Raw genomic sequence first — 23,615 nt, 5'->3', positions numbered from 1 at the left:
GGCACTTGGAATTGTAAGGACTGAAGTTGGCAAGGTGGCAATCTAAGCTGTTCATATCAGGAAAAATATCTGTTGTATAAATACAGAATCCCCAGCCGGTGAAAGGACAACAGAAATTTGGTTGACTCAAAAGGTGGAAAGAAAACAGTAAAGGTTAATATCAATCATGTGGTCAGGATGCTGGTTTGACAATCAGCAAACCCATGTCCAAGACCCAAGTGCTACTATATAACAGGGGCAAGCTCCCGTCCTTCATTCTAGCTCCTGCCAACCCAGCAGTTTGAAAGTGGGCGACTGTGAGTAGATAGATGGGTACCACTTTGGAGGTCAACTTAACAGGGTCACGAAAGGAGCCTCCAATTGGGTGTTCCCTGGGCAACTATGATGTCACCAGCTAATCCTTCAACGTGGAAGCACCTCAAGAGTGAGCGAACCCTGGAACTGATATATACAGTAAATGGCTTAATTTTCCTGTTCCGCATCAATCAAATCTTCTGCATACAGTATGCATGATTTCTACATTATGTATAACAAAGCAACTTTCTTATTAATAATGAGTCCTTGGAGCATCTGCTATTGTCTCGTTTCTGAATGTGGGATTGAATCACAGGAAGAATAAATATTTATAAATAGTTATGCCTATGCTAAACTTTGACAATCATCCCCACGGGATATTGTTACTAAGCCAAACAAAGTACATTAAGTTTACTATTGACTACATATTATTACTTTATGTTCTCAATCATCAAGAGATGCCATTGCAGCCACTTTCACTGTTTTTATTCCCCCACCAATATAAACATTAGACATTGGTAATTGAAATAACGTACTGCCTCATAGCTCTCAGAACAACTTCTTACCTATCACAAAGGGTTCAATTTTTCATACAGAGGCTGAAAATTATACTACTGAATAACTCTTATCAAAAATACCAAATATCCGTCTATTTCATCTCAAGTGGTCCTTCAGATGTTTTGGAGGATGCTCAGAGAAGAATATTTTTCCAGGTTTAGATCACTTTTAGACAGTGAATAGTGTGTCAGGATTTCTCTTTCTCTTTCTCTATACAGTACACATGGACCTAAACATAGTGTGGGATCAGGAGAAAACTAATTTTAATTTTATTTATATTTGATTAAAATAATATGAGTGTATATTAGTGTTGTACATAATTACATTTCTTACTAGTATAAGCAGTTAAGAAATTGAATCAATCAGCCAGAGGTATGGTGGGATTCACTGGAGATGTCCAGATGAAGTCTAGACAACCATGTACTTGGGATAGTTTACCCTGGATTCCTGTAACTTTGCATTCAGTAGCAAATTTATTTAGAGGAGATAATGTCTGAACATAATGCTTTTTGGAGTCATATACAGCCCTCAAAATTCAAATGTTTCCTTTCTGCCATGCTTTCTCTTGGTCTCTTGTCTGCCCTGTCCTTCAACTTTTTTTTTTTCAATTCCATTTTAAAACCACATACATCAGTGGCCAGTCTTGCAAAATGTTGCAGTAAAACAATTACAGCCAGAAATACTTCCCACTGTCCAAAATCATTTGCCAGTTTCTGAAGGGAAGCAAATTGTATGTTCATGTCTTTTTCTGCCACATTCACAGAGCACAGCTCAAATGGGACTAGGCTTTCTACTTTATGTTCCCAGTATTTAATGTATTAGAGACATAGGAAGATTATTTTTTTTAAAAAAAGAACAGAACAAAAACCTTGAGTATTAAGAGTTTCTTTTCCTTTTATTGTTCCTTTTTTTTTAGATACTGTGATGGTCTGTGTCGGTTGCAGTTAAGCGGCATGTCCTATAAACTTCATTTATGTTTCTCTTATCGATTGCTTTTTTCTTGAGTAATTTATATTTTTAATGGCTCAGTGTAGGTTTTCCTCTTTTTTTTTTTAAATTTCAACCACCATGCTCCAGTTGATTTTGAGAGGCCTGTTTCTTTGTTTCCTTCTCTTTCCTTCACAGTGATTAATTCTTGAAGGAAGCAGCTGTGAATGGTAAATTGGCAATACAGAGTGACTCCGGGGTTATGGTACTTGGAGAGATTTTCCAAAGTGGGAAATAACAGGTGTCTTGTGTCATCACAGGTTTGGAAAGGATTTCCAATGCCAGTAAAGGTGCCTTCCTCCACTTCTCCCTGCCTTTTTCTGTATTCTAAAACAACCATTATTAAGCATAATTGTTCTGTTACTAGCTTCAAATTAGCTTAGATTTCAAGGTGATAGATACATTAATTTGGCTTTTAGAATATCATACAAGAGATCGAAGTGCATGACTTTATTTGGTTTAGTTAGTTCATTTATATCTATGTTTTCATCAGTTAATGGAATCCAAGTACCTAACAGTGATTATCTGTCTGTCTGTCTGTCTGTCTGTCTATCCATCCATCCATCCATCCATCCATCCATCCATCCATCCATCCACCCATCTATCCATCCATCCATCCATCCATCCATCCATCCATCCATCCATCCACCCATCTATCCATCCATCCATGCATGTATCATCTAACTATAATTTAATTATCTATCATCTCTCTATCTCTCTATCTATCTCTGTGCTTCTGGTACTCAAAATACCGAAAGAAGGGCTGATTACAATTGTTGTTGTTAGTTGCGAAGTCGTGTCCGACCCATCACGACCCTATGGACAACGTTCCTCCAGGCCTTCCTGTCCTCTACCATCTTCTGGAGTCCATTTAAGCTCATGCCTACTGCTTCAGTGACTCCATCCAGCCACCTCATTCTCTGTCGTCCCCTTCTTCTATTGCCCTCAATCTTTCCCAGCATTAGGCTCTTCTCCAGTGAGTCCTTCCTTCTCATTAGGTGGCCAAAGTATTTGAGTTTCAACTTCAGGAGCTGGCCTTCTAAAGAGCAGTCAGGGTTGATTTCCTCTAGGACTGACTGGTTTGAATGCCTTGCAGTCCAAGGGACTCACAGGAGTCTTCTCCAGCACCATAGTTCAAAGGCTTTGATTACAATTAGATGTCTACAATGGTCACCTTAAAATATCCAGGCATTTAAAATAAAGCAGATGGCTTGTATATACATATGTAACTGTGGATAAAAACCAAAGAGAAATAAATCCGTTTGTCCACTCACCATCCATCCATTCACCATCCATTGTTATCACACATTAGTGAAAAGCAGATTATATTACAGTAGAGCACTGTAAATAAGGAGACAATAAAATTAGTTTCTGCAGTGAACCTAAAACCGCCTTGCAAATCTATGAGAATTACAAATGATTGAATGGAAGGAAAAATGTTTTATATTTTTATCATGATTTATATAACCGTTGTTTTTATTTGATTTTTGCATGTTGCCCAAGAGCCACTTCTGGTGATATGGGTGACTATACAAGTTTTATAAATAAATGGACAAACTACATTGATGGGCTCCACCTCCAACTATGATGTCATGTGGAACTGAATTCCTCCAAGAATAGTTCCAGCCTTCAATTTAATTTTCTTAATGCAGAAGATATACTAATAAGCAGAAAAACATGGCCTATCATTGGGTTGGATGATTACCTGCCTCACTCAAAATTGATTTTAAGCTTCTTTTCCCCTACTTAGTCAAAAATGCTGAAGTCAAACAAATAACGAACACCTCAACAGCCGTAACGTTATAAAAAAGCAATATTATGAGCCCTTGATACAGGTCAATATTTTTTCCCCAGCAACGGAAATAAAGATTTTTTTTTAAATTTCCCTCTGTTTTTCTTTTTACCCTTGTTCCCTTTCCAGATTTCTTCATTTCATGACCCTCATCTGGGCAGGAGTGAGGGGAACCAATCAGAAAGACTTTCAGCGTCTATCTGTCACTGAGAATCTACCAAGCCATTTTTTCGTTCTGCCCCCCTTGTAAGGGCTGTGAACTGCAGCCATGACATCACCATTTTTATTGCTTTGCCTCTAAACATATAATGTATTGATTTCTAGATATACTGTTCTTCCCCTGGATGGACTAATAATATGTCACCTTATCATTCTGCTGTTCCAAAAAAGGATCCCTGACTTAAAATATGTCCTTTCCCCGCCTGCTTAAATTTAGAAGTCATCTAGAATTGAGACTTCTTTAAAAAGAAAAGAAAAGAAAGAAATGTATTTGGAAACATAAAATCTGGTCCATCTAGAAATATAAAAACTTTGCAGGTGGCACTTAATTTTATCTTGCTTATACCCATAGAAATGCACTGATCCATGTCCCTAAACATCTCAGTCTATTGAAGGTCACTGTGACAGGAATCTTTAGGAATAAGAATGTATTGATGGAAGTAATACTGTATGCATTATTCAAGCAATGCAAAAAAAAAACAGTGCTTATGTATTTTTCTAGCAACTCTGTCCTCACAGAGAAAATTGCAAAAGACTAGAGCATTAGAACAGATTGGGTTTTTTTCCAATTTTTTTTAAAAAAGTCTCTCTTAATAAGATCATTTAAATCTGTCACGTGCCTCCAGGCTTTTAGATTCACATGGTAGGACTTTAAATAGAATATCAATATTGTGCATATATAGTATGTATATATGTATGCAATGTGTATGTTTATAGAAATACATGCATCGGTATTTATGTAGTGGTTAAGGTGTTGACCCAGAAATTGGGAGACTGTGAGTTTTAGGTCTGCATTGGGCATGAAAGCTGGCTGGGTGACTTTGGTCCTGTCACTGTTTCTCAGCCCAATCTACCTCACAGGCTTGTTTTTTTTGGGGAAAATAGGAGCAAGAATATTAGGAATATTTGCTGCCTTGAGTTGTACATGAAAAAGCTAGGATAAAAAGTGTTTGTTTGTCCATCCATCATCTTATCTTATCTTATCTTATCTTATCTTATCTTATCTTATCTTATCTTATCTTATCTTATCTTATCTTATCCTATCTATCTATCTATCTATCTATCTATCTATCTATCTATCTATCTATCTATCTATCTATCTATCCCATATCATAAGGTTTAAAATTTCTCCCTCAGTTGCTTTCATAGTACTTGTCATTTGTTGCAGGATTAATCTCTCCTGGAAAAGGAATAGCAGAAGAGAACTTTGATCCTCTTTCTCTCTTTTTCAAGAACCACTTTTCTGCATTCTTGGATTTTGTTTAAAAGGTAAAGGTAAAGGTTCCCCCGCACCTGCGTGCTAGTTGTTTCCGACTCTAGGGGCTGATGCTCATCTCTGTTTCAAAGCCGAAGAGCCAGCGCTTGTCCGAGGATGTCTCCGTAGTCATGTGGCCGGCATGACTAGACTCCAAAGGTGCACGGAACGCTGTTACCTTCCCACCGGAGTGGTCCCAATTTTTCTACTTGCATTTTTACGTGCTTTCGAACTGCTAGGTTGGCAGAAGCTGGGACGAGTAACAGGCACTCACTCTGTTTAAAAGGCAATTTTGTTTAAAAGGCAATTGAATAAGGTAGTAATCAGTGTTTATGGTGCTCAGTATGAAGGGAAAAACTTCCCTTTTCAATACCAGTAGTTTCTGTTATCTAAATGTTGAACGTTCTTCACTGAGCATAAAAGAAAAAAGAGATACTGTTCATAGTGTAGCTAGACTTTCCTAGCTGCAGCCCAATTTGAGCCCAAGATAATTATTTCTCCATTCTTTGCAGGAATATGGTGATAGACTCCCCTAAAACTGTACTGGAAGCCTATAGTAACATCCAAGTGTGCAAATGTGCAATTTATTTCATAGCTGACATTTTAGATCACTTTCCTATTTTTCAACATTTGCTTTGTTTGAATCTGCAGTGCAGGTAGAAATACTAGGTAGTCCAGAATGCTCATTTGCATTACTTATGCCTAACCTATTAATAAACAATTAATAGGTGCCTTTGGAATCAGTAGAAAACAGAATGGCAGAGGAAGGTCATCCCATCCTGTGCTACAAGCTTGGGCTACAAGCATTCTCCACTGTTCTCCATTCCCAGGTAGAGTCTCTGTATCAGGGTGTGTTTTTTTTTTGGGGGGGGGGTGGCTTCCTCTTTTTCTCCAATCATATGGTAGTATCCAATTGATTGTGGTCTTTGCTGGATGTGGCTGAAACACATTCAATCAAAAGTAGCATTCGTGTCTTAGAAGGGCCATAAACAGGTAAAAGGTACAGATCAGGATATTAGCAGATTCTTACATGGCTTCAGTGATAGTGAAGTAGTATTCTCAGAAAGAAGATACTCAGGCCTAAGACAATTCTGTATAGACAGCAGGATCCTATTGACTTCTCAGAACATTAGCAAAAGGTGTTATGAAATCATCCAAGCTGAAAGCTCCATTAGGTCAGGAAAAAACATACCGAGAGTAGGTAAAGATAGATAGATAGATAGATAGATAGATAGATAGATAGATAGATAGATAGATAGATAACCTTTATTGTCATTTTTTTTACTGTGGGCACAATGGCACACATTAAAAATGAAATTTAGTTGCTTGCTCTCAAAGTGTGCATATACATAACACACATTTAAACCTACTATATACAACGTATGCGTAGACCTACACCCTTACATATAAGTGACATATACATATTAATCACTGTCCATCTTGAATACATAATGGAAGGAGGAAGCTTTAGAGTTTACAAGGTTAATACTGTATGGAACAAAACTGTGACTGAATCTGGATGTTCTGCTTCAGATGTCTGGGATTTGTCTCTTGTTCTGTTCTGTCCTCTTGTTACAATCAAAACATATTTTGAAAAAGCCTTATCCACCCCACCTCTCTTAACTGGGCAAAAATGGGGTTCAAGTCTGATGATCAGCTATGGTCCTCTCCACTTCTGTTGCTGGAAGGGACTAGTCACTTTGGATTTAGCAGTAGGATCAATGCTGTAGCTCTGGCTTTTTGAATTGTAACATACCTGCTAATTGTCTCATATGTCATGTGATCATGAGTTTGACATGTCTCCTGATCTTCAAGGATGACATTCCTTCACTGCAAGCTAGCAGTAATCAATGAAATCTCACCTTTGCCTGCATTTTGTCACAGGCTTTTTGTAAGTTCTCGAAGTTTGATGGAATATACAGTACAAAACACCCATTGATGCATTTTTCCCTCTCTAATTAAGCCAAGAATTGCTTTCACTTTCAGCCAAACTTTGCAAGTATAACTTACAACTTAGTTAATTGCATTCCATTGTTCTGTCCCTCCTATCCTTGCCTTGGTAATAATACAGTAGTTTGACACTTTAAATTGCCTGGCAGAGAAAAAAAAGTTTTCTTATTACCAAATGTAATTGTGTAAGTTTTCTCTCTCTTTTTCCCCCCTCTCTGTATGTGTAGGTATGTGTATGTGGGGTGTGTGTGTAGTGTCTGTGGCATATTAGCTTAAAACAGAATGCAGGGTTTAGGGTTTTAAAATAGAAAAGCACAAGTTCATTTAAAACCCCAAACCCTGCTTTCTTGCTTTCTTTCTGTTTTAGAGACAAATACTTATGGACTTGATTCTCATAATGTATTCTGTTGCCCTTGTTCATTGATCAAAATTTTCAACTGGTATGAAATGTTTCCACATTGGCCTTGAGAGCATTCAGTAGAGACAATGTTACATAGATTTTGAATTTTTTTATGCCCATTGTCAATTTCTTCCACTAGTTTTCTGCTAAATGAAAAGGACTTGAAGAGATACCTTTGTCATTCCATTTCGAAAAGAACCTTTTTTTTTTGAGGGTCCAAGATTCACCAACAACAATGGTACTTTTGTTTGGTGTGGTTTTGTTTAGAGAAAAAAGATGGACAAATGCAAAAACTGGGGGGGGGGAAGCAAAAGTTGTTTAATTTGAAATGCAGTACGCACATTTTTTTGTGCTTTTGAATTAGCACTGACTTATAGTGGCTTGCTGGGACTAGTCCCTGCAGTTTTCCTGCCAAGTTTTCAGAAGTGGCTTGCCATTGCTTTTTTCCTAGGGCTGAGAGAGAATGACAGGCCCAAGGTGACTTGACTGGGTTTACGCCTAAGGTGGAACTAGAACTCACAGTGTCCCAGTTTCTTGTCTGATACCTTAACCAACTACATCAAACTAACTCATAGTACACTTCACACTGCTATAAGATAGCCTTTAATCATTCCACCATACTCACAAGCTTTTCAGAAACTAAAATGTAAGTAAATGGTTGCTAATAGCCAGTTGAAGATGCTTTGAATATGGGTTGAGCAAGGTTCCTTGGGACAATGTATTATGGTTTTGGCAGCTGTTCCTAGAATAGTTTGAGCAAAAAACCTTAAAGAAGTAGTTAAAAGCTTTATATCATAGTAAAATAATACCATTCCCTACATAGTATCTCTTTGCATTGTCTCCCAAGGTCTTTCCCATATACTCTTACTGGTATTACATATACTATTGGGCAAAACATCATGTAACTGTACCTTTTTGGGGACTGCAGCTCCAGTAGTCCCAGTTGCTACTGTTAGGCCAAGACCATAAGAGTTTTTAGCCAGGACATCACACTTCCCCTGCCTTAATGTACTGGCCTCTACTTAACTCTTCCCAGCGGCATATTGCCTCCCCCCCCACCCCTGCCCTTTTGGGAATTTAATTTGTATTTCTGGGGGGGGGGAATAAAGGTTAACAATGATATCCTATATACTAGAAAATGTAACAAAGTATATATAATATGCAAGCACCTAACAAAATATTACCATCGTAAAACAATTCGTGTGTACACAAGTCATTTTGTTTCAGGCTATAGTTCTGATTTTATAGAGTTAAATAGTAAAAACTGTGGCATTTGAGTAATAAAAAAGAAAGCAATTAATGTTAATTTACACACTTAAGTAGTTTATTGTTTTTTGTCTCTCAACATCTTGATTTAAAATTAAGCTTTGATTCTATTAATTGATAAGAAGCCTGTTCATTTTTTGCAACACCTGTATGAATGAAACCTGTGGAACAAAAAAGAAGAATGTCTCAATCCGTCTTTTAAATAGGATTATTTTATTCTGGATTTTTTTAAATTGCTACAGCCAGCTTTGTGGTACTGAGAACAATCTATCCCTTCCCTTTCTTTCCCTTCTCTCTTCCGCTGTCTTCTGAAAAGATCAGGGATGGTTGCATTTGCACACAGGTGGAAGTTTCTGCTTGACTGCACACTTTTTCTCTATTTCCTGCTTTTATATGCATTCTTATACTTTTTTTTTTTAACCAATCTAGGATCCACTATGTGATTTTCAATTCTTTTCCTTTCTACAGTAATTTGCAATATAGATTTGAAGGGAAGAAAAATATGCCTCTAGCTCAGACATGTCAAACACAAGGCCCAGGGGCTGGATCCTGCCTGCGAAGTGGTTTCATGTGGCCCACAAAGCCATCCTGGAAACAGTGAGGGAACAGCCCCTGCTGCCTTGTCTCTGGCCCAGGCCGGCCAGGAGCAAATGTACAATTTTGTGGTGGTCATCTATGCTGAAATACATTCAGTCTTAGCTCCACAAGGTCATCTGGGAACAGCGAGGGACCAGCCCCTGCCATGTCGGCACTGCCCCTGGGTGCGCGCTGGGGAGGTATCACCCTTTGTGAGGAATCAAGAAATGCCCCATTGCCTGGAAGTGGCCAGCACATGGCCCTGCCTACTTCGGGTAGGCTAGGGGCTGAGCAGCATTGGGCTTCTCTTCAGATTCGTGCCACCCGGTTCAGCCTCACCACACTGTGAGGAGACTGCCCCCCTGCCTGCCAAAACCAGGCAGGCTGGGGGCTGGGCAGCATTGCACAGATACCATCAACTCTCACACTGCTCATAGTATCCCCTCCCCCAGAGCCCACCAAGCTGGATATGTGAAGTAGGCGAGGGCCATGTGCTGGCCACTTCCAGGCGATGGTGCACTTCCTCATTCCTCACAAAGGATGACACTTACCCAGCTGCATTTCTTGCCTGTTTTTCTCCCTCCCTCATCTCAAATATTTTCCCACCACTCTGTTTTTAGGAAGGAAGGAAGGAAGGAAGGAAGGAAGGAAGGAAGGAAGGAAGGAAGGAAGGAAGGAAGGAAAGGGAGGGTCTGAGGGAAGTCCGGCTTTAGTCCTGTCGTGCTGCCCTTTCACCATCCCCTTGCCCCCACCTGGCTTATCCTGGGGGGGGGGGTCTCCCATCCTATTACTAAGGAAGCTTTGGATACAAAGCCAGGTCTCTTCACATGGAGAGGGAGTGGGCCTCTGTCTTGACTTTGCCCTTGTACCCATCATGAGCAACCTGGCTAAGGAGAGCAAGCACAGCAGCAGCAGCTTTGAGGAGGAGGTAAATGCAGCTGGGCGCCCCCTTGGGGAAGTGGGGCTGGATTTAGTGCCACGGGTGCTTGAGGGCTGGGCTGGGCATGCCACCATCCAGCCCCCCCCGGCATGGCCTGAGAGGAACAGTGAGGCTCCTCCAGTGGACCATGCCCTGGCACTTGCCTCGGTCCCATCTCCTTCTGCCAGAGACCCTCAGATCTGTCCCACTCCTGCTCAGGCCCCCATAGGCACCCTTGTTGAGAATGAAGTAGAGCTGGCCATGTCCACCCAGTAGGTCACACGCACTGCAACCATGCCCACCCAGTAGGCCGTGCCCACCCTGGCCACACCCATCCGCCCCCTCCCCCGCCCAAGGGCAACTGCAATGCTGATGCGGCCTTCAATGAAATTGAGTTTGACACCCCTGCTCTAGCTTTATAGACAATAAAGCAAATACAAGTGCATGCATGCATTCACAAACACACACTCCTCCACTTGAATCTGTTTCAAACTGTTCTGTCACTTATTTATAGAATTGTCAAATATATGGTGAACATTCAGTTGTTTTTGATGGTTTGCACTGTTTCAAGCATTTTGGATTAATTAATGCTTTTGTGAAATAATTTTTTAAAGTCAGAGAAAAAGAAAAATTAAGGGTTTTCAGGCTTTTGAAAAAGAATAAATTATTCATGTATTATAAGTTACATCTCTTAAAAACATTAAGTTTTCTCCATAACAGGCCATAAAGTGGAAAATTAACATAAACAACATTAAAAAAGTGATGTTAGCTTTTCACTGTTTGATGTTATAATGGAATAGGATGCTACTTGCGTTTTCAGTTTTTTCTTCATTAATTGATCAGATAACACAGTGCTAGGCTGCATTAACAGAGGGATAGAATCAAGATCACGTGAAGTACTAATACCACTTTACAATGACTTGCTAAGGCCACACCTGGAATACTGCATCCAGTTTTGGTCACCACAATGTAAAAAAGATGTCGAGACTCTAGAAAGAGTACAGAGAAGAGCAACAAAGATGATTGGGGGACTGGAGGCTAAAACATATAGGGAACGGTTGCTGGAATTGGGTATGTGTAGTTTAATGAAGAGAAGGGTGAGGGGTGACATGATAGCAGTGTTCCAATATCTCAGGGGCTGCCACAAAGAAGAGGGAGTCAAGCTATTCTCCAAAGCACCTAAAAGCAGGACAAGAAGCAACGGATGGAAACTAGTCAAGGAGAGAAGCAACCTAGAGCTAAGGAGAAACTTCCTGACAGTTAGAACAACTAACCAGTGGAACAACCTGCCTCCAGAAGTGGTGAATGCTCCAACACTGGAAGTTTTTAAGAAGAGACTGGACAGCCATTTGTCTGAAATGGTATAGGGTTTCCTGCCTGAGCAGGGGGTTGGGCTAGATGACCTCCAAGGTCCCTTCCAACTTATTATTATTATTATTATTATTATTATTATTGTAAATTATAATATAAATGTTAGAAATTCTCAGCAATTAGATAAAACCTTTGAATACTTCCTTTTTCGTAGGAAATGTGGAACTAGTTTTCTATTTTTTTAACCTACTTTTCTATCATAATCTTAAACATTCATAAAACATCCACCATATACCTCAACAATATGATATACTGTATTACTGAATACTTTCATGTTTTCAAATTTTAATTTATTGAGGATTTATCTTTGAAATTCCCCATGAGAAACTCAAAATGATTTGGAAGTTGTTGTGTGAAAGGAGAAAGGAAGGCACTTTTTTATTGTTTCTGATTTCTATGTTCATAATCATCTCCAACCCCAACTTGACCCCACGTATAAATAATATAACTGCTTTCCAAACATTCCATCTTTTGAAGCCTACTTTAACGAACCTTTATAGCAATATGCTATTTTTATATTACCTTATATGCTGTTTTTATTTCATGTTGTTTTTGTCCTACACTCTATACGCAGCCATTACTCTTATTTAGGCATTGATTCCAAATTGCAAGGTAAACATTATTTTCATACAAATGTTTGACCCAATTTTCCTTTTATGCAATGAGCTCACTTATTTTATTCCTAGTATGAGATATGAATTACTGTGTTCAAGAAAATATTCTAACATTCTAACATTGGCAATTGTGGATATTTTAATTAATACAAATGTTGTTGTTGTTGTTAGTTGCAAAGTCGTGTCCGACCCATCGCGACCCCATGGACAACATTCCCCCAGGCCTTCCTGTCCTCTACCATCTTCTGGAGTCCATTTAGGCTCACACCTACTGTTTCAGTGACTGGACAGCCATTTGCCTGAAATAGTATAGGGTTCCCTGCCTGAGCAGGGGGTTGGACTAGATGACCTCCAATGTCCCTTCCAACTACTACTACTACTACTACTACTACTACTACTACTACTTCTTCTTCTTCTTCTTCTTCTTCTTCTTCTTTCTTCTTCTTCTTCTTCTTCTTCTTATTATTATTATTATTATTATTATTATTATTATTATTATTATTATTATTATTATTATTATTATTATTATTCTCAGTATTCTTAACCATTGTGCTTGTTACCTGGACTGCTGGGTGTTATAGTTCAGAATCAACAAGCAAGGTCAGTTTCCTTACACAAGAGTGACCAAATATTTACCAGCAGGAGCAGGAGATTTGTCTAGAACATTCTAGACAAAAACTGTTGAATCTCTTCTTAAAAACTTCCAGTTATGGAGCACCCACAGCTTCTGGAGGCAAGTGGTTTCCCTGATCAATTGTTCTCACCGACAGGAAATTTCTTTTTAATTCTACATTGGATCTCTCTTTGATATGTTTCTATCCATTACTTTTAATCCTATCCTCAGTGCTTTGGAGAATACGTCAACCCTCTCTTCTCTGTGACAGGTCCTCAAAGTTACATCCAGTGAGATCATAATAAAACTTTTGGAGATTGCAGAAATTCCATTTTCACCCTTGTGCAGTTGATTCTATTTTCACAATTCATTCTGACTTTGTTGTTATATATGTGGTGTGTGCTTACTTATTCCAACAATAGCTTGCATAGCCCGGGGTGGAATACACTAAGAATATATAGTACTATACTTTATATTTTCTCTGCTAATGCTATGTTAGTTACAACTTTGAAAGGATCGTGATTTTGAGTATACAGTATCTATCTGTGTAATGGTGTCTTGTGTCAATAGAGGATGCAAACTGAACCAGGATTCTTTCTAGTATGTGCAAGTGTGTTCATGAACAGAATTGTTCTTTTTGATGATGATTAAGAATTAATTATGCATAATTACTGTGAGGTTCAGGCAAGAAAACCTTATATATTTAAACTGTGTTAGGAATTGTTGTGCAGAGGGCTCCTTGTGCTACCAAGGAGTTGCACAGACAAGGAAGGGTACTGAGAGCAGTAAGAGTCACACAGTAACCACAAGAGTACACTGAGTTGTGAACACATAAAGTACTTTACTTTTGTGGCAGTGTAAAAACAAAAATGCACGGTCAAAAAGAAACAGTCCAGGTCATACACAATAGTAACAGTCCAAGGAGTATTCCAAATGCAAAGTCTTCTTACCGGTCCAGAGGTCAATACACAGTTCAGGTTTATCACAGTAGTAAACCAACAGTACAGCAAAAACAGTAATAGTAGAGAGAGCAGTGAATTCAGAGAGAGAGAAGCTACGTTTCTAGCTCCCTCTTATGGCCATGAGAACACTTACACACCCATTGGCCAATTAACATCTTAAAGTCACAACATCATAGTTTATATATTTTCAACCCAACTATGTAGGCTATCACCATATGCCTAACAAACTGCATGCAAACTGACAGCATAATTCAAAAGGTTCAGCTATATAGACAGATATTAGGAGTTTATTGGGAGAAAAAACTAGAAAAATTAGAACCAAAATGTTCACAAGGAATATGCATATAGACAGAAAAGTAATTCCCATGGTTCAGTATCTTATGTGCGCTGAAATATTCTTGTTTGTAATTAACCCTTTGCAGCTCTTCCTCTTTCTCTTTCTTCTGTCTGCGTTACCTTATTTCTATTCTTTTCCTTTTTTTTTCTTTTGCTCTTTAATTTTGGAATTTACTGCCTCCATTATTTGTCTATGAATCTGATTCAGTTTCTCTTTCTCAAAGTTCTTGAAGGGTCATGAGTTTTATAGCTTTTCCTGATTAATTGAGATGATGCCCTAAGGCAGGGGTCGGCAACCTCGGCTCTTTTATGACTCGTGGACTTCAACTCTCAGAATTCCTGAGCCAGCTATGCTGGCTCAGGAATTCTGGGAGTTGAAGTCCACGAGTCATAAAAGAGCCGAGGTTGCCAACCCCTGCCCTAAGGTTTAAATAGGTAAATAATGGGCTGAGTATAGAATCTTGCTTTCGAGTTCTTCAGAAATCACTGTGATGGAACAGATTTATGGATCAGCGTGCTGAAGGTAGGGAAAGTTAATAGGCCTTGTTTTGAACAATGCTTCATCTTTTTAATCCATTTCCTTAAAAAAAAAGAAGCACATTGGCATTGCTTGCTAATTTATGGATGGTATTTCTTTACAGGAATCTTTCTCTGAAGTTATCCAAGGAAGTGGATCGAGGGGAAGCACGATGTCCTTGTGTAAACCAGCTAGCCATCAGCCCTTCTGTAGAATGGCCTTTCACAACCATGGAGGAAGGTGGCGGTCTAGAATCTTTGCCCTTCCGTCTGATGATGCAAGACTGCACAGCAGTAAAAACACTGCTGTTGAAAATGAAGAGGGTTCTCCAAGAGGTAAGCTTCTAAAGCAATGATGGCGAACCTTTTAGAGACCGAGTGCCCAAACTGCAACCCATAACCCAGTTATGTATCGTTGGGTGCCGGGTGGGCGTGGCCCATTGGGTGGGCATGGCCCATTGGGTGGGCGTGACTTTGGTGATAATGGCAGACTGGGTTGAAATTGATTGATTGATTGAATCTTTTTTTTTGCACATGGCGAAAAGGTTTTATAAAACCCAGCTGAAGGTCTTGGACTGGAGCAATGGCGCACGTGCCTACAGAGAGGGCTCTGTGTGCCACCTGTGGCACATATGCCATAGGTTCGCTACTACGGTTCTAAAGAATCAAAACAGTTCCATTTTTTTAAAAAAAAATAAATTATGGTGTGTTTGACCGCTAAAGAACGATCACTTTAAGTTATTCTTTGTAAATCATTGATTAAACTCCACAAGTATTCTTAAAGATGTTCCATTTGATATTGTTAATGATCAGAACTTGATAACAGTGGCTCCTGGCTTGCTTCCTATTTTGCAATATCAATTGTGGGTAGGAGAAGAAATAATCTATCTTTGTTTACAAGAGCAAGTAAAAACATAGTGAAAAACTAAAAATAGAATAAGATTAAATTACACTAGACTAGACTGGAATAGAATAATACATTATTTGGCCAAGTGGTGTGATTAGACACAGAAGGAACTTGTCACACAAGGGGAAAAAAGAGAAATGAAAAGTTTGTTAGAAAGCATTAGGATGGCTGGCAAGTTTGAAACAATAAATAAAAGCTTGTTGGGATCTTATTGACTTGATGTATAATTGTCTTTGGTCATGTGAAACATTTGTGGCACTTTACAGATGGCCACATGGTCAAGTAGACATCTGATCTCTCAGCCATGCAGATAGATCAATATTCATCCAGTGCAGTAACGTTTTAATCATTCTGCTGGAAGACTTCAAATGGACAAGAGCTATTAGAAATTTACATAGCAACTGCTTCACTGAAAGCATTGCGTGTGAAATGGTGACCTTGCTGTTATGCTAAGTTACACTTCACTGGTATAGGCATTCTCACTTCAGGTGAGAATGTGAAGAGATTAGGAACATCTGCTTCTGTTGTTGATTCTCACTTGGTTTGCCCCATACCTAAACTTCTATTATTTTAATTATATTTTATTTAAACAAACCAGATGTAGTACTTCAGTTTGGCCTCTGTTTAATCAGATAAACTGCAATGAGCACAAAAGAATGCCTTTAGTTTTCTTGCACTCCTATGAGTAGAACAGGTGGCAGGGGAGAATAACACAAAGATCAGACTCCTCCATGTAGTTTGAAGGTGGAATGAACTATTGAATCCAAACATGTCAGTGTGAAATTATTATCTGTTGTCCTAACATTGTGACTCACAAATGAAAGTTGTCAAGCAATGCTGGATGGTTTTTGAAGGTTTAGGATTGGGAAGTACATGGGGTTTCTTAATTAAAAAAACATAAAACAAAAGCAATGTATGGAAAATGTACATTACTGTTATATCAGAATAAACATGAAGCACTACAGGAATGTTGCAGCCATATAAAAGAGCATCAAAATGTTAATTCTGACATCTTTTTTTCTGTTTGTAGCCTGTCTATAATTAGGCATATATTCATGGAAAGGAGGCTTTGTAAAATGAAAGATCAGTTTGTGTAAAAGTACGAATAACAAATATCTGATTCTAGAATTTATAAAATCTATAACTAGCAGTCATGATGATCAGCTTTGGCATTATACCTGTAGGAGGTTTAAACAAGGGTGTATGGTAGATCTTTCTCTCTTTTTGGCTAAATAAGGTTTTAATTAACCAGCACACCATTACCAATTTATTGAATAAATTTTAATTTAAAGCAAACATTTTCAAATAATGTGTACTAAAACTGTCATTATTTGGTAACACTTTAAAATACATTACATATGAATATTGTTCTTAATATTCTTCAATATCATGATTGTCGTTCTATAAATGTACCTATGTTTATTGTTATAGTTAATGGATTCTGATAACAGTGTAGTAATATAAACCACCTGTTTGTTTTGCTTCAATATTTGTTTGCCATCACATTGTTTGTTGATATGAAATTCAGTCTGTTGCTGTTCCTTTTCAGACAGAACAGTTATGAATAATTATTGAAGGATCATCATATAGGAGGGGAGAATAATTCTTTTGATCCTGCTGATGCTCTTTTTTAACTATTAAAAATAAAACTGAAGATAAACTCATCCTTATTTATTTTTATGTCAGGCAAATTCCTGATGAAAGTTGTTATTCATGTAATCCCAAATTGAGCTGGAAAGCTGAATATGATGAATATGAGGACTGGGCTAAACATATATAAATAGTCACTATAGTAGTGGCTACAAAAGCATCCTTATGAAAATACTCATTTCACCATATCTGTGTATTTATTTGTAAATATTTCCCCTTAAAAGAAATCCTAATAGCAAATTTTCTAGTTCAGAATTTTTGGCATTTCTTGTATTGCTTTTAGGCCAACTATTCCAGTGACTTGGCAATGGAGCTGAGGCAATGGAGCTGAGTCTCATTTCTTTGTCTGAGTCATTTGCGCTCAGAATATAAAAAGATTCTGCATATAAAAGATTATTCTCACACATATAACTGAGGAGTGAATGGAACATACACTGTTCCTTTCATAGTCTGAATAATTTTGGACTAAATGAGGTGGTGCTTAAAGACAGCAGAGGTAAAATGTCTGTCATAATGAGGAAGGCAAAGTTAAGGATAACAAGGTTCCTAATGAGTTCCTCAATTCTGTTAATAAAAAGCAATAGGAAATAAAAGAGGGATAAGATGGAGGGCATTGCATAGAGTTCCCAACCCATGTAATTTAGTAATTGAGTCTTCCAACAGCTTAATTGGATTGGAAAAAAAATTAAAGTGTCAAGTTGTCAAACATAATTTTCAAATATGTGAAGCAACAATAAATATGCAAGTGCAAGGTCTTAACTTCTGCCCTGCTTTTGGAATATATATATTAAGATGCAGTCGGCCCAGGTTCAAATCTCAGAAGGGTATGGCTGACTGATGAGAACAAATAAGTTTGAAATGATCATATCGGTCTCCCTTTATTCTTTGTTAGCAAGCCAAAAAAATTACACAAATATGAGCTGTGGCTACTGCCTGTAGATGGCCTTGGGCTAGGCTGAAACAGGAAATAAGATTTGTCCCGTGTCTGGGACTAAACAAGGGTATTCTCTCTCTCTCTCTCTCTCTCTCTCTCTCTATATATATATATATATATATATATATATATATATATATATATATGTGTGTGTGTGTGTGTGTGTGTGTGTGTGTGTGTGTGTGTATATATATATATATATATATATATATATATATATATATATATATATATATATATATATATATATATATATATGTATCCCCTTCATGGATTACTGCCTTGTCATGGCGAAGGGGCTTGCATAATTCAATGAAGCTATAAGCTATGCCGTGCAGGGCCACCCAAGACGGACAGGTCATAGCTGAGAGTTCTGACAAAACGTGATCCACTGGAGAAGGAAATGGCAACCCACTCCAGTATCTTTGCCATGAAAACCCTATGGACAGTACCAAAAGGCAAAACGATATGACGCTGGAAGATGAGCCCCCCAGGTCGGAAGGCGTCCAATATGCTACTGGGGAAGAGCAGAGGGCTAGTACTAGGAGCGCCAGAAAGAATGAAGCGACTGGGCCAAAGCCGAAAGGATGCTCAGCTGTGGATATGTCTGGTGGTGAAAGGAAAGTCCGATGCTGTAAAGATTTTTTCTCCATAGGAACCTGGAATGTAAGATCCATGAATCAAGGAAAGCTGGATGTGGTCAAACAAGAGATGACAAGACTGAACATCGACATCTTAGGTATCAGCGAACTAAAATGGACAGGAATGGGTGAATTTAATTCAGATGACCATCAGGTATACTACTGCGGGCAAGAATCCCTCAGAAGAAATGGAGTAGCCTTCATAGTCAATAAAAGAGTAGGAAAATCAATACTGGGATACAATCCTCAAAATGACAGAATGATCTCAGTTCGAATCCAAGGCAAACCATTCAATATCACAGTAGTCCAAGTCTATGCCCCAACCACCAGTGCTGAAGAGGATGAAATTGACCGGTTCTATGAAGCCCTACAGCACCTTATAGAAGTAACACCAAAAAATGATGTCCTTATCATCATGGGGGATTGGAATGCTAAAGTAGGAAGCCAAAAGACAACTGGAATAACAGGCAAGTTTGGCCTTGGAGTACAAAATGAAGCAGGGCACAGGCTGATAGAATTTTGTCAAGAGAATACGATGGTCATAGCAAACACTGTTTTCCAACAACCCAAGAGACGGCTCTACACATGGACATCACCAGACGGTCAACACAGAAATCAGATTGACTATATGCTCTGCAGCCAAAGATGGAGAAGCTCTATACAGTCGGTAAAAACAAGACCAGGAGCTGACTGTGGCTCAGACCATGAGCTTCTCCTTGCAAAGTTTAGGCTTAAACTGAAGAAAGTAGGGAAAAGCACTAGGCCACTCAGGTATGAATTAAATCATATCCCTGTTGAATATACAGTAGAGGTGACAAATAGATTTAAGGAATTAGATCTGATAGACAGAGTGCCTGAAGAACTATGGACAGAGGTTCGCGACATTGTACAACAGGTAGCAACCAAAACCATCCCAAAGAAAAAGAAATGCAAGAAAGCAAAATGGCTGTCTGAGGAAGCTTTGCAAATAGCTGAGGAAAGGAGGGAAGCGAAAGGCAAGGGAGAAAAAGAAAGATATGCCCAATTAAATGCAGAATTCCAGAGAATAGCTAGAAGAGATAAGAATGCCTTCTTAAATGAACAATGCAAAGAAATAGAAGAAAACAATAGAATAGGGAGGAGCAGAGATCTATTCAAGAAAATTGGAGAGATGAAGGGAACGTTTCATGCAAAAATGGGCATGATAAAGGACCAAAATGGCAGGGACCTAACAGAGGCAGAAGAGATTAAGAAGAGGTGGCAAAATTACACAGAAGAACTATACAAGAATGAGCTTAACGTCCCAGATAATCACAATGAGGTGGTCACTGACCTCGAGCCAGACATCCTAGAATGTGAGGTGAAGTGGGCCTTAGAAAAGCTGAGCAACAACAAAGCTAGTGGAGGTGACAGTATTCCAGCTGAGCTATTCAAAATCTTAAAAGACAGTGCAGTAAAAGTGCTACACTCAATTTGCCAGCAAATTTGGAAAACTCAACAGTGGCCACAGGATTGGAAAAGATCAGTTTACATTCCAATTCCAAAGAAAGGCAGTGCCAAAGAATGTTCAAACTATCGCACCATTGCACTCATTTCTCATGCTAGTAAAGTTATGCTTAAAATCCTACAAGCTAGACTTCAGCAGTATGTGGATCGAGAACTACCAGAAGTACAGGCAGGATTTCGAAGAGGCAGAGGAACTAGAGATCAAATTGCCAACATACGCTGGATCATGGAGAAAGCTAGGGAGTTCCAGAAAAACATCTACTTCTGCTTCATTGACTATGCTAAAGCCTTTGATTGTGTGGATCATAACAAACTGTGGCAAGTTCTTAAAGAGATGGGAGTACCAGACCATCTTATTTGTCTCTTGAGAAACCTATATGCGGGTCAAGAAGCAACAGTGAGAACTGGACATGGAACCACTGATTGGTTCAAAATTTGGAAAGGAGTCCGGCAAGGCTGTATACTGTCGCCCTGCCTATTTAACTTATATGCAGAGCACATCATGAGAAAGGCAGGGCTAGATGAATCAAAAGTTGGAATTAAGATTGCCGGAAGAAACATCAACAACCTAAGATATGCAGATGATACCACTCTAATGGCAGAAAGTGAAGAAGAACTAAAGAGCCTGTTGTTGCGGGTGAAGAAGGAGAGTGCAAAACTTGGGTTGAAACTTAACATTAAGAAAACCAAGATCATGGCATCTCGCCCTCTCAATTCTTGGTAAATAGATGGGGAAGAAATGGAGGTAGTAACAGATTTTGTTTTCCTGGGCTCCAAGATCACTGCAGATGGGGACTGTAGCCAAGAAATTAAAAGACGCTTGCTCCTGGGGAGGAAAGCCATGGCAAATCTAGACAGCACACTAAAAAGCAGAGACATCACCCTGTCAGCAAAAGTGCGTATAGTCAAGGCTATGGTCTTCCCAGTTGCAATGTATGGCAGTGAAAGTTGGACCATAAGAAAGGCTGAGCGCCAAAGAATTGAGGCCTTTGAACTGTGGTGCTGGAGAAGACTCCTGCGAGTCCCTTGGACTGCAAGGCGATCAAACCGGTCAGTCCTAGAGGAGATCAATCCTGACTGCTCTTTAGAAGGCCAGATCCTGAAGCTAAAACTCAAATACTTTGGCCACCTAATGAGAAGGAAGGACTCACTGGAGAAGAGCCTAATGCTGGGAAAGATCGAGGGCAATAGAAGAAGGGGACGACAGAGAATGAGGTGGCTGGATGGAGTCACTGAAGCAGTAGGCGTGAGCTTAAATGGACTCCAGAAGATGGTAGAAGACAGGAAGGCCTGGAGGAATGTTGTCCATAGGGTCGCGATGGGTCGGACACGACTTTGCAGCTAACAACAACAACAACAATATATATATATATATATATATATATATATATATATATATATATATATATATATATATATATATATATATGTATATATATATATATATGTATATATATATGTATATGTATATATATATATATATATATGTGTATATATATATATATATATATATATATATATATATATATATATATATATATGTTTCAAATGTTAACTATTTAGATTACCTTGCTAGGCCCCAAACATGGGGCAAATCTTTATTTCCTGTTTTCAGCCTATCTTGAAGGCCATCAAACAGGCAGTAGTCACACCGGACAATTCATATATTTGTGTAAATTACTAACAAAGAATTAAAGGGAAACTGAGATGCATTTCTGACTCCTTAGTCGTCCTCAATCAGCTATACCCTTCTGAGATTCGAACCTGGGCTGATTGCATACAAGGCAGTGTTATTTGCCTCTAAGCCACAAGGTCCCTCTCGCTCTGTTAGCTTTTTTCTGCAAGGGAAGATATGTTTCAAATGTTAACTATTTAGATTACCTTGCTAGGCCCCAAATATATAGGTGTGTGTGTGTGTGTGTGTGTGTGTGTGTGAAGTGTTTGTAAAGTATTTAGAATACCTTTCTAGGCCCCAAACATGGGACAAATCTTATTACCTGTTTCAGCCTAACCCAAGGCCATCCACAGGCAGTAGTCACAGCAGTGACAGCTCATCCAAAAAAATTTACACATACACACACACACACACACACACACACACACACACACACACACTATACATTAACTTGAAGTTACTTCCTATGAAAGCCAGCACTACTAAGAACTGGCAGCTGTGATTATGCATTTTTGTTTATATAGTAATTACAAATTGTTGCTCATAATACACTAGCTTTAACTGGTTGAAAAGAAAATAAGTGTGGATAATTAATGTGGAAATATTAGTGGCTATGGATGCCATATCCAAAAATCTTGGATAGCACTTAGAAAATCTGCAGTTGACAAAAAGGACACACTCCTTCAATTTGTACATATGATATCTTGATACATTAAGACATTCTAGGTTCTTGGAAAGAATTTGATCTGTATGAAGGCCAATATTTGTTAAAGACCTGGTAGCTATGACTTCACATTGTTGTGAACAGATAATAAATATCTGGCTGATTCTGTGACCAATCACCATCATATTCACAGCAGCGATAACTGATGCAGATTTTCCTCAAACTTTCTATTTCATATTTCATGGATATATAATCTGTTAAAAATGCAAGTTTTATTTAGGGACATAAAGATATTGCTAAACAGGAACAGCGAGATGCACATTGACATTGCATATCACACTACGTAGTGAATAGTCCATTAACTAGTGGACTGAATAAATACAAGGACTGGATTTATAGTCACTTTAGGCCATAAGTATAGTTTATGAAATACAGCTGCTGGATATGCAAAACCTGCTAAGCAAAAATCACATAGACAAAGCCATATATCTTATAACTTAAATTGATGTATGAACCACTCCATACTTGCCTTTACATAGCAAATTAATACAATTTGCTTCCAGTTTAGCACAGTGTCTAAGCACATTGTTTGAGAAATAGACCACTTTGGCTTATTCAACAAGCCTAGTTATTGCAATCATTTAGTTTAAGACCTAAGAAATTCTGTATAGGGAAACTAAGAGTAATAGGTTTCTTTAGGATTCTGAGAGGTTGGTTTGGGACTATAGAAAAATCTGAAAGATCCCATAGCACATTTCTTTTTAGAAGTTTACACCTGTGAAAATGAAGAAACATTGGTCGGTTGATTGATTGGTTAAATACATTTATAGGGCCACCAACTCACACAGGTTGCCTATGGTTAGCTTACATTATTAAAATTTCATCATTTTAATAGACCCTTATCCAAAAATAAAACTATTTGGAGTTCTGATCCTACTATGTAATAGTTGTCCTTAAGTGGTTTCCATGAGTTTTTTTTGTTGTTGTTAAATAAATCTCATATATATTTATTTATGATTAGTTAAAAAAAT

At 38.4% G+C, this 23,615-nt stretch overlaps 1 protein-coding gene across 3 annotated transcripts in view; it reads left to right on the top strand.

Moving 5' to 3' along the window:
- CCSER1 (coiled-coil serine rich protein 1) overlaps positions 1 to 23,615 on the top strand; it is a 770,064-nt gene that overhangs the window by 290,608 nt on the left and 455,841 nt on the right. For all 3 annotated transcript variants that reach the window (XM_083367020.1, XM_083367021.1, XM_083367022.1), the window contains exon 6: positions 14,754 to 14,964. In XM_083367020.1, the coding sequence (XP_083223146.1) occupies positions 14,754 to 14,964 (211 nt within the window). The remainder of the gene's footprint in view (positions 1 to 14,753; positions 14,965 to 23,615) is intronic.

Source organism: Vipera ursinii (genome assembly GCF_947247035.1).
Source record: "Vipera ursinii genome assembly, chromosome: 7".
NCBI classification, from domain to species: Eukaryota; Metazoa; Chordata; class Lepidosauria; order Squamata; family Viperidae; genus Vipera; species Vipera ursinii.
This window is presented reverse-complemented; position numbering and strand designations above follow the sequence as displayed.